We start from the raw sequence: 12964 nt of genomic DNA, 5'->3' as shown, positions 1-12964 counted from the left end.
CTAGGCTATACATTTAATTTGACTTTTAAATATCCGAAATTTTACAAAATGCATTTAAGTTTAGTTGACTATTATAATTAGAGACTATCGAAATTAACATGAGAATACAACACACGGACATTCGGTATCGTACTAAAACTTTTTAGAAGGCCTTAGACGAGCCAAATCAAACTGTGAGGCGAACCCAGCTGGGGTTGCATCCCATATGTTAGCAATCGCTGCTCCGAACCGAAACAGGTCTTGGAGCGAGTCTCAACACTAAAAATGACGTCATTTGTGGTATCATAAAAAGCGACATCTTGGTGTGGAAAAATGTAACTCGACAGCCATGTCTCTCTTCAATCGGCGGGTTTTGCTACTTTGTTTCAAAACTTTAATATAGAGGAACAGAAAAATCAAATCTACACTAATAAGACAAGGGAGCCAGATAAGCCATGTACCAATTTTAAAGATATGACGTCATTTTTTCTTTAAATTTCCAAAAAAAAATCCCATATTATCCCCAACCTATTCTCAAGACTTCTAAAGCTCATACATTCAAATGTAGCTAATGTTGTTGGAGTTGCTCAATATAAATGATCACATTTATGATATATTAAACATGTAAATATTTTTAATCTTCCTCAATATGTATGCCTTATTGTGCTCTCGAAAGGATTCAAATGAGAGTATTGAACGAGATTGCGTGCTTCCATATCTAGAATATAATATCGAATTTATTTGAATATAGTAGGGAAGACTGGAGTAGTTATAGTAGTTATAACAACTAGATAGATTACTTTGAGAATAGATTCATTTTATGATTTTAATAATATACTCTTGATTTTACTTTAATACATCTGTGTACATTGCAACTATTGGATGTAAAAATGGGATCAAATAAACGGACTTAAACTTTAACTTCTATCAAAAATGTATGCCTAGTTTTATTATTTATCTGACCCTAAAATGTATTACAAATATCTTAATACATCGTTATACAATCAATGTACCATAGTATAGATATAAATGAACTATTACAATGGAAAGAATGAGATGTTTGTCTCTAATTGACCTACTTTTCTTCTACCTAATCTATCAACAACAAAAAATGGTACAAATTTTGATACTAAATAGGAATTTTCAGTGCATATTACTTTGATTTGCAGAGGCTAAGTCTTTTTATATTCTTAAAGTCATTTGTAGGAGTTTAGTCAATATTTATTGGAAATTTGTCCCTTTAATGTAGTAAAAATATTAATTTTCTTCCCTGATGATGGAGAATACAATTTATGAGGTCATTGAAAACGCTCTATTGTTTATACGAAACTTATCTGGTCTTGCCTAAATTCAAGTAAAGTATGCCGATTCTCAAGTTCAAATCCTCAATCAACAAACATTTACATACGGAGCAAGAACGAATCCCTCATTCTCAACAATCACTAGTCAGAGATCCATCAAATTTGAAACCATGGACGTACAGGAGGCGGAAGAAATGTCCTTGACTCATTTGCGAGATTTCAAAATCAAGCGAAAGCTAAATCATGATCCTGAACATAAATTAGTGGCCATTGAGGGCTATTTTACTTGGGACAAGGATCGGCCTGCACTCCTTCTCTTGGAAAAGTCCATTCTTTCCATGGATAGCGTCAAGAGTATCTTGGACTCCCAAGAGACAGAGCTTAAAAATATCATGCACAATGACATTTATAGACAGGAATGCTAAAATGTAATTTTCGTTCATGACGATTAGATTTTTATTAACTATTCTGTGGGGAATGTTACAATCCTTGGAGTTTCATTCTCTCCAGAGCTAAACACGCACTCATATATATATATAAAATACATATTGAATCGAAAATTGCATTTTAAACTCTTCCCTTTGTAGTACAATGCACTCGTGAGTCCGACATTAAATCCTTTACTGGCTAAACTCATTTATCCTGCCACTCAAAAACATATTAATAAGTACACACATAGCCCATTCCATATCATTCAAGAGTCAAGTGCACTCTATTGCACCTTGACTCAAGATTACTTGAAAGAAAATACATTTTCTTTAGATTGGGTCTATAATATACTTGATCATAAAAAAGTAAGGCAATTCTATTCGAGTTTCGATACATGTCATAATATCTATTTATTCCAAGGAACAAGAACACATTTTATTTGAAAACTCGGATCCTGAGTCGGGATATATCGTGGCCAAAGATTATAATTGGGATGGTAAAAATATTGAAGATATGCATTACTTAGCCATCGTTCATAGTCGAAACATATCATCATTAAGATCATTGCGTTCTGAACATTTACCCATACTGAAGAATATTTATAAGGATGGCACAAAAGCCATTTTTGATAAGCACGGTATTCGTCCATCCCAAATGAGAGTGTACTTACATTATCAACCCTCCTTTTATCATCTCCACGTTCATTTTGTTCCTCTGCTCAATCAAAAGGGTGGGATACATGTAGAAAAAGCTCATCTATTGCAAGATATTATCGACAACATTGAAAATTATCCAAATTTTTATGAAGAAGCTTCCATTTCCTTTGGGTTAAAGGAAAGTGATCGTCTGTATCAGTATTATAAGGATGCAGGATATAATTTTGAATTAGGTTTGTTGCATAGGAATTATGTAATATTTTTAATCATTCTTTTTTTTTATAGCACCGAATCCTGAAGCTAATCATGATAATCTACTCACTTTTTTTAAATACCTTGGACAAGCAAAACATGAGCCTTGTGGAGAGCACTGGCTAATGACATTTGGGGAATCTGCTTGGCGTATGGCTATACTGTCAATGTGTCTTCCTTCCTCAGTAGATCGTGTTCGATTATGCAAAATATCTTTGACTTCAGCCTTCACTTGTTTTGGAACCAAAACAGATCAAAATTCACAATGGTCGAGCAAGTTAAGTGAAGTGAAAAAAGAACTTTTTCGACTCTTACCCTTTTCAAAGGCCGTTGAGCTGTATGATATGTACTCTTTCCATGTTGCCACGAGAATGGGGCAAAACTGTAATTCTAATCTTAGTACAGCATATCGTGGCATCTTAGAGGTGGAAGAGGCTTTACTTCAAACGGAAGAATTAGCTAAGGAGGAAGAGCTTTCCCATGAAGAAGTAATGAGGATTCTTATCAATCGGATGGACAAAGCGAAATTCATGGGCTATGAAAAATACGAAAAGTTTGGGGATGATTCGGAATTCCGATCTATTATAAAATTTATACAGCAAGTATCATCTCTCACCAAATTAAAAAGAACTGGTTGGGTTCGATTTGGTGTCAATAACCCCGAAACTGTTGCCAGTCACATGTTTAGAATGGGTTTAATGAGTCTTATATTTTCTGATTGTACATCTAAAGACATCAGAAATGGATCTTCTGTTATCGTTTCGTTACTCCATGATGTAGCTGAATGTATTGTTGGAGACATTACTCCTGTTGATGGTGTTTCAAATGAAGATAAACATGCTCGTGAAATGAAAGCTATTGGTGACATTACGAAACCCCTTCGTGGAGACCTAGGATTGGACATTTTCACTAATTTCGAAAGATATGAGTTTCAAAAAGATGCAGAAGCTAAATTGACCAAAGAGATTGATAAACTGGATATGATTATTCAGGCTCATGAATATGAAGTTATGAAAAAAGAAAAGTTTTTACAAGAGTTCTTCGATTCCACAGTAGGTAAAAATATATTTGCTATCGATGTTACAAAAAAACATGCTCAACACTTGGTTAATATCAGAGCCAAATTTAACTAACAATTTAACAATTTTGTTCCTTTATCAATAAGTGTCTTTTTATTTAAAAAAAAATAAAAACATGGTATTAGTGATTATAATTTTTTGATTTAGTTACTTAGAAAGGATGTATATTAAAAATACAAAATACTGATTTTCTAATTTCATAAATGTCATGATCTGTTATAGAAAAAGTTAATAAATCTTGTGATCTTGATGAATATTTTTAAAATAGCTTGAATCAGTGTTGGTCCTGGCAATGGTTGAGTAGTTGTGTCGACTAATTTTTCATTGATTTCGTGCAAAATATTTGTCAATGAACGACAGTCTCCTCTCCAGCAATATTTAAATTTGTCGCATCGAATTCCTGGTAGGGATGCCACTGTCGTTGTCTCTTTCGTCGTAGAATTCCCACATATTAATTCTTGGCATGGTGAGCTTGATTCGTTAGTTCTGTAGGTGAACGCAGTCCCGAGAGCAGCTGTACTTATAAATCATTTCACAAATTATATATGAGTCAAACATATTATCATCGTTTTATAAATTGTAAAAAATGAGGATCAATATTATTAAATTCAAAATAGCCATAGTTATCTTTTTGTTTACATATAAGGCATTAACAATTAAAAATTAAACTAAAAAGGAAAGGAAGTTTTTGATAAATTTCAATTAATATATATACATACATAGCATAATATTTTCTTTTTTTGTAAATGAACATTAGAATAAAAACAAATATAATTTGCGAATGATATTTTCTCTTTCCTTGACATTGTTGATTAAGGTCTGTTCGAAAGCCCGGTAGATAATTTAATAAGTTAAATTCAACTGTTAAGTCTCTTTTGAAGCACTCTTTATTGTTTGATAATTTATCCCAAAACGTTTGGCTCTTCTTTGACCATCCACTAATACCAGGACCGAGTTCTTGTTTCATAATGTAATTATCTGTGCTTTGGACGTCCCATTCCATTCCCATGTTTCTTGCAATGTAACGAACACCCATGAGAGGCGTTATATGAAGACTTTCTGCTTTAACTACGGTTCCACTATGGAACAGATACAATAATGACTTATTTATTGTATTAAAATTTAAAATACTTTAAATTTTTAGTAAAAATAAAGGTAAAATATTTTACTTAACATATCTATTCCCCCCTTGTAAAGCCTTAATCTTAGAATTTCAACTCTGGTTAGTCAACCAACTTTTAAGCATACATTGAATTGGAAGCAACGTGTTTATAGTTATGTATAAAACAAAATTACCTTGTGTTGACATTGCAGAAACCTCCAAAATTCGTTAATCCTTCAGGTTTGGATCCATTTCCAGTCAGTAAAATGGCATGATCCCACTTTGCAGAGCTAGACTTCTAAAAAGGAATGTTATGTAAATACTTTTATGACCGGTTAAATAAAGCTACAACATATTTTAAAATATATCGATGAGAGAATATTTAAATGATTTATATAAAGGGTATATTTATTAGATTTAGACCAAATGTGAAGATTCTTTGAAATTATGATACGTGGCTTACCATTTCCGTATTATGAAAATCATTAAAAATAGTCAAAAATGTGTCTGTGGATATTCCATACTCTTCGAATGTGAAAAGAGTGTCTCGAATTATGAATTGCACATCAATTTGTGGTTCTAAAGAGTCACTACCTAGAAAATACTTCATGGCGGACGAATGAATTTTTAAAGCCTCCAGGTCGTCTAAGTTGTTTACACTATTAAAGTAATCAACATAAGCTTGATCCCGATAGACAGCAATGGTTAAAGTTACTTTGTCTTGTTTTCTGAAACGAAATTTTTCTCATTATTTGATTAGTCTATGGTAAAATTTTGAATGAATATACGGGAAGAGAGAGAGATAGAGATGCTTACAATTTGGCTAAATTGGTTCTGCGAATATATTGGACTGTTTGAAACTGTCATTGCTATTATGATAGGTAGATTTGATTGAAATAGCCTTAAAAAAGCCCTACTTAAGCAAAACCCGTTCTAATTATTATCCATTTAAAAAATATTTAAGTAGGACTTTTGCAATTTTATACAAGAAGTTTTAAATAGATGATATCTAATAATCCACTCCTATCCATTGTTCTTTTTGCTTACATGATCAAAGAATAAAATTATTAACCAACTAATGAAGCTACGTACAAATTCTTATTTCTATTGAGTCAAACACAATAGAGTGGAATCTATTTTTTTTTTTATATTCCAATCCAATTGTTTGACTTGAGCTATAATCTTTTTTTCTTCCTTTCATGATTGGTAAATCCTACACTAGAAATGAATAATTTCTAGAAACCACTTATAATTATTTACTGACATGAAATCTTATACAGTAGTAAATTAACTCAGAAAAAACAAATATGAATTTTCGAAAAAAAATAAAAATATGAGGCAACATACTCTTTGATTTTTGTTATGTACTTTTCTACATTTATAAATTCATGTGGCCAAATTACAAGGCACACGTCATACTCAAATTGATGACTTCCTTATTACAAATAAATGGGAATGGCTGAGCCTTTTATTCTCCAAAAGACATGGGTTAAATGAGTCATATGAACTATTGATAGGGATGAACCTTAGTATATTTATAATTAATTTAAAATGTTAGACCCTAATTAAATTGTAAGAGATGTATCCAGGACATATTTTCATAACTTGAAAATCTCTGATATTTACATATTGTTATCAAAATCTTGTTGTTCCTTGTCGTCATACCTAGAATCCGCCAGAGTAGAGGATATAGATAAGATGACTAATGTAATTGAGAGAGCAGTCCATTTTCCTAACCCCATTTTGATTTACAATATTATTGAAGCTATTTTGATGTAAGTATGTATTTTGTATCTTCAAACCAAAAGTTCAATCACACACTTGGAATTGTAAAAAATCACTTTTATAGACACATTTTACAATAAGTAAATAGGAAAATTTGATCCTGAGTTGACTAGAATATATGTAGTGCAGACTTTGTACATGCTACTAAGTCACTCATAGGAGAGGAAAGAGAACTCAGGTGCTTTTCAAATTCCACATATGTGCTTACTTCCTATATTAGCGTATCAATTTGTTATTTTTTTCTATTCGTTACTCGTGATATATGTACAATACATATTATATCATTATCGTCTATCTCTTTACCTCTCCAGTGATTATTATTAATAGCATAAAAGGAGAGAACTGAGAGAAGACTCCTTTGATAATGGCTTTTTAATGATGATGCTCCAAAGTATGTGAGTAGAAGAATACTAAAGGTCTAAAAATACAAAAGGGACTCTTATAAGTCATAGCTAGAGATCATTTTGCATGACTTCATACTCATACTAACTATTATGATATTATTTTTCTTCCATTTTAGTGGATATATTATACATTCCCATTACAATCTACATATATATTAATGAAGCAAAGTTTATTTCTCTGGGAGGACTCATTTTTAACAACAAGCGTTTGTAGCTTAAGCTCAGTTCGTCATATTAAAAAATAAAAGGAAGTGCATATAAAAAATAAATAATAAAAAAGATTGTGACTTTAAATGAGGATTAGCAACGAGCATGTGTAGGCTTAGCCTGGGATTTAATAAAGAGGGATGAAACACGGAGATTGAAATCACACAACTTCGTTTTTGCTTTGGTGAAACCTTCAATAAATAATCTTTGATATTTGAGATGATTTGGATAATTTATTATTATTATCTAACCCAATGAAAACCAATAATACTACTTTCAAAACTCCAGATTAAAAAAAAACAAAAAACCATAGCTTTTAATTATGAAGTGAAACATTTTCTAAGCTATTAATTAAATCAATTTAAAAATCATCATATTATTTTACTACGCAAATAGTACTTAAAAACAAGGTCCGATATCTATATTACTTTACCTCTATCCTTATTGATGGTGAAGAGAGCAAAATTCGCAAATTTGTCTCTTATTGAATAAAAAGAAATCAATTCCTCAATTTTCATAATCTTCTCTTTTAGTTCCACATTATAGTCTTCCTACCCAAGAATAACGTTCAAATAAGCTATGACGTTATGAATCGTATCCGCAATCTTAACTTTATTAGACCTCAAAATATATATAAACTTTGACACTGGAAGCTTCTTATGATTTGGATAAAAACTAAGCTCTTGCTCTAAAAACAACCTTAATTGGATGTCTGATAAAATGTTGAGTTGATTCGACCAGTGAAATATGTCTCTATGTTCATTTAATAATTCCGATTATTTACTGCGTCTTGGTTCAGAAATTGCCCAATTTGTATTTCACCTTTTTGCAAGATTAAGGAGTGTGTTTCGGGTACGATGATTGATGGAACTATATCTTTTTTAGTTTGCTTCTTTTTAATAGGCCATGACATGTAGAACGGCAGGATTTATTATAACTTTGTCAGGAGTCGCTATTAAAGGAATGGGGTTAGGTATATGGTATTTGACATAAAAATTGGTTCCTGTAGCATTGTTAAGTGAATCAATCGATGAAGCAACAACAATGAACATTACGAGCAAAATTTTGAAATATAAATCCTATTGAAATGGTTAAACATACATAAAACTGGTTTTGGACAACTAAAATTTACATTAGTACGTATAGAAAATACGACTGATTTGTCAGAATTCATTGTGCCCGATAGTTGGCCATTATTTCGAATGCTAAATATACATTATGATTTTTTAAAGACACTTGTGTCTTAAATGGAAATCAAACAGTAGTATGTGTCGCTCCCGCCTTCTTCTCGTGTTCTTTTTTTCCTTATAATCATAGTTGATAATATTGTAGAGAAAAACGCGTGCAAGGAGGAGGGGGGGGGGGAAAGACATATGGTATCATTGTTTAAAATACTGATGTGATTATCATCTGCCTGCTTTATTATGATTTTTGAGGGTATAATGAATGTATTTATTAGCAAAATCTTTAATGAAGATATACTACGTATAATTGACTTAGACGTTTTTTATCCGTTACAGTAGATTTGAAAACGTCACACTCCATGAAATTGTAATTCATTATGAGCCTTATTCTCAGAATAATAGCTAATGAAACGACAAAGTAGAGTATTTGGAATATATTTGAAGCTCAAAGTTTAAAAAAGAAGACTTTAATTAAATATAATCTACATACTAAAAAATAAACCATTAAACATTTAAGTTAAATATACAAAATTAAACAATTAAAATCATATAACTATTAATAATAATAAATTATAAATACAGAATATTGAAATAATAGATTGATCCTGATAATTTTTTCTTGTTCTAACATTGGAATTCAGTTAAATATGTCTTAACTTTAGGTTGCAATACACAAGCGAGACGTGGATTTTAATCAAAAAGATAATCACCCCTCTTCTTCATGTGGAAGTTGCTATATACAATTGTGCACAGGATAGATATATCTCTACCGATGAGATCTAACTAATTATTAATAATAAAGTAAATGTCAAAATCATAAAATTAGACAATAAATATATTAATAAAAAAATGTTAGAAATAAATTAATCGTAAAGATTTAGAGCAAAGCTGATTATGTAGTAATGTCCGGCGATATTACTCTCTATTAAGAGCATCAAAAAGATTTCCCCCCGTTATTTAGGTATGCTTATATAACAACATACTATTATCATGAAGGATATACACAATTGTTAATTATAATGCAACACCCAATGTAACTACCCTCGTTGTTGTGACCATTTAAACAGTTGTTTTTGCCTTTTATGAGTTTTCTGAAAACCACTTCTTGGAGCCCATCAACCATAGCTAAGCCTTAAGTGATAAAAAAGTAATATTTATTGACTACGTAATATTGGAAAACCTAATTATCATACCCAAGTCTTAAAGCGAAGTAAGTAGTCTCAGACAAACTAGTTGCAAACCATCCGAAGCTACTACCCCCGTTGTTGTGACCATTTAAGCAGTTGTTTTTGCCCTTTACTGAGTTGTGTATCATAATTCTTGTGGATGACTCAAAACATTTTTATGACATCAGTAACAACATCCTCCATTAATATAATGATGGTTTCTCGGGAAGGGATATGTTTACCCTTGTATTTCTCCATAAATTTTTTGAACGTAGATGATTAGCAATGGATAAGGTTATATTACATGCAATAAGCATCGATGTGAGATCAGAGTTAAAGTCTGACTTGATGTATTCATCGTTAAATTGATTTTATAGATGAATATCGATACTCTTATTATGAGATGAGGATAATGAGTGGCGTGTAATTCTAGACAGGGGACTAAAGGCACATTGATATCGACAAATCCGACAAACCATCTGTTTCTCATCCGGTAAGTATTTTCCAAATTCCTGGGCCTCCATTTTCAGAAATCCAGACAGAAGGCGACGTTATTTTTTGCATTTTATTCAGTTCTCTATCGACTATCCCCATCTAATATTATTATATTAATATTGAATAATAAAGGCGGGAATGATAACGTTCATGATTGATAGAAGAAGATGTATATTATTTAATCAATGATGCCATAAGTATTTCTTCTTTTCTCCTCGCACGCTTTTCTATTCTTACCAAAATTATCACCCTTACTTATAATAAACTCAACTCTAGATATGACTATAGTTGATAATATTGTAGAGAAAAACGCGTGCGAGGAGAAGGGGAGGGGGGAGAAAGACATATGGTATCATTGTTTAAAAATACAAATGTGATTATTACTGATAATCCCATCAGTATTTATCAGTTCCCTGCTTTATTATCATTTTTAAGGTATAACGAAAGTATCTACATACTAAAAAATAAAAAATAAACGATCAAACAAAATTAAACAATTAGAATCATATAACTAATAATAACAATAAATTATAAATACAGAATATTGAAATAATAGATTGATCCAAATAATATTTTGTTGTTCTGATATGAATTCAGTTCAATATGTCATAACTTTAGGGTGCAAAACACAAGCCAGACGTGGAGTTTAATCAAAAATATCATCAACCTTTTTTCCTCATGTGCAAGTTGCATATACAATTGTGCACAGGATAGATATATCTCTACCGATGAGATCTTAATAATTATTAATAATAAAGTAAATGTCAAAATAATAAAATAATGTCAGATTTAAATCCATATCTTCTTCCAATCTTAGTACGAACAGCTTTTAGAATCCCACTTTCATTTATTTCATGTTTATCTAAAAAAAAAAGAAATGTTAATCCATACAGTCAAATTTTAAACCTTAATTACTTATCTTAGATATAAAAATAAGACTCCTTTATAACTGATAAGACAATTCAGGCAACCATTCTTGACTTAATGTAGTTTTCTAACATGACATCATAAAGATTTAGAGTAAAAGCTAATTATGTAGTAATGTCCGACGATATGACTCCTTATTAAGGGGATAAAAAATATATTTCCCCCCGGTTATTTATGCTTGTATAACAACATACTATTATCATGAAGGATACACACAATTACTAATTATAATGCTACACCCAATGCAACTACCCCCGTTGTTGTGACCATTTAAGCAGTTGTTTTTGCCTTTTATGAGTTTTCTGAACACCATTTCTTGGAGCTTATGAATCATAGTGAACTTAAATGACAAAAAAGTAATATTTATTGACTATGTAATATTGGAAAACCTAATGATCATACTCAAGTCTTTAAGTGAAGAAACTAGTGTCAGACAAACTAGGTGCGAACCATCCAAAGCTAGTACCCCCGTTGTTGTGACTATTTAAGCAGTTGTTTTTGCCTTTTATGAGTTTTCTGAACATGGTTGTCTTGGAGCTTATCTACCAAAAATGTGGAACAACTGTAATTCACTAATGCCATATGCCTCGCTCTTGCCTTCTCCTCCTGCTCTTTTTTTCCTTACAAAAATGTCAACTCTACATAACCATAGATAACAGTGTAACATAAATAGCTGATAATGCTCAATTGGTGTGAAAGCACGTCTAAAAAATGAATTTTTAGTAAGCTGCCTTTGGTGGCATTACATATTACTGTCAAAAATTTGATATTATTACGTAGAAAATAATTGAATTTAGATACAAAATAATATAAATAAATTCTTAAATAGAATGCTTACTTATGGTTTTTTAAATTATATGTTACTAAACCCACTTTTTTCATACTCGTACACACAACAGCTTTTATTTCATTTAATATGTGAAATAAGTCACTGTGATACCTCATAGTCACATCAATTTAATCATTATTTTGTTGTCAGCTGTTCCCCTTGTTTTTCCTCCCTTATCAGTGGCCTGAACAGTGATTGTTTGAATTAGCTCTTGCTAAGCTGTGATCAATTCTCAAAAATCTATATTAACAAAGCAAAGTTTATCCGGAAATATGAATGTATGAAAACAGTCACAGGTAGTATTGTGTCGGTCCCTATCTAGGATTGAAGACTGCTGTCCGGTTCAGTTTAGTCCTAAAAACTTATAAAGTTGTGTCCCTCATGATGTCACTCAACTTTATTTATATATATATTTTGGGGAGTTATCTTTTATATTATTAAAGCAAAATGTGAATGTTCTTCGTCGCTTAATGACTCCGGGCAATATCGAGTGCTCCCCTATTTATTGAATAAACAGATCATTTCTGATTTTGGAACCTTTTTTCTGTTTCTTTTTTATGAAGAGGTTGCGAGTTACAATAAAGGTGACAACGTGAAGTGCAACAATAGCGCCCTCGATTAGTGCTAATAGAAGTATGATGATTATTTACATGGTTGTTTGTCCAATTTGTGTTTATGTTATATTCTTAACCCGAGGGAACTTCAAATTGTAGAAATCAATGATTTATTCTTTATAAAGTAAAGCGTAGTTATTTCTATTTTATCAAAGCCTCAAGCATCCTTCATCCATGTACATTATATATATTATATGGGTGGCAATCTATTTTATACCCACATCGTTTTTGTTATTTGTTCTCATTTTGTGTGTAGATTTATTTGATTGTTTTTGCAATTTGCTTCTTAGAGTACCTACATTTAGCATCATCAGGTTCTACAGGATATGAATGTTTTTGGACTTCCAATAAAAATTCACGATTGTTGTTATATAGTAAATTACAGTCATTAAGTATGGAAAAAACTGGAAGAATCGTAAATAACATACGTAGTAGATCAAGTCTTGCCATTTATGTAGAGAGAAAGTAAATTAGTTTACAACAAATTCCAGCTTATGTAATATCGAAAGAGGAAAAAAGCTTTAACTACGAGTATTACAAACCAGGATGTGACTT

The 12964-nt window shown here is 31.3% G+C and overlaps 2 protein-coding genes across 3 annotated transcripts; one reads left to right on the top strand and one right to left on the bottom strand.

Annotated features, from left to right (window-relative positions):
• The first annotated feature begins 1343 nt into the window (after positions 1-1343).
• Positions 1344-3961, top strand: LOC121117418 (uncharacterized). The gene is made up of 4 exons (XM_040711841.2): positions 1344-1696; positions 1868-2074; positions 2130-2598; positions 2651-3961. Exons 1-4 carry the CDS (start codon positions 1451-1453, stop codon positions 3748-3750), a joined length of 2022 nt encoding a protein of 673 aa, XP_040567775.1. The 5' UTR covers positions 1344-1450; the 3' UTR covers positions 3751-3961.
• LOC121117419 (uncharacterized) lies at positions 3655-6759 on the bottom strand. 2 transcript variants are annotated; one of them, XM_071888833.1, is made up of 5 exons: positions 6464-6759; positions 5262-5526; positions 4993-5096; positions 4497-4775; positions 3655-4212 (listed from the first exon to the last, which is right to left on the bottom strand). In XM_071888833.1, the coding sequence occupies exons 1-5, from the start codon at positions 6538-6540 to the stop codon at positions 3903-3905; spliced, it is 1035 nt and encodes a 344-aa protein (XP_071744934.1). In that variant the 5' UTR covers positions 6541-6759; the 3' UTR covers positions 3655-3902. The 2 variants fall into 2 exon arrangements, with proteins under 2 accessions (XP_071744934.1, XP_071744933.1); XM_071888832.1 differs by having other exon boundaries at positions 6425-6729.
• Positions 6760-12964: the final 6205 nt, after the last annotated feature.

Source organism: Lepeophtheirus salmonis, chromosome 5 (assembly GCF_016086655.4).
Source record: "Lepeophtheirus salmonis chromosome 5, UVic_Lsal_1.4, whole genome shotgun sequence".
Taxonomy (NCBI): domain Eukaryota; kingdom Metazoa; phylum Arthropoda; class Copepoda; order Siphonostomatoida; family Caligidae; genus Lepeophtheirus; species Lepeophtheirus salmonis.
The sequence above is the reverse complement of the archived record's forward strand: the minus strand, read 5'-3'. Positions and strand labels throughout refer to the sequence as shown.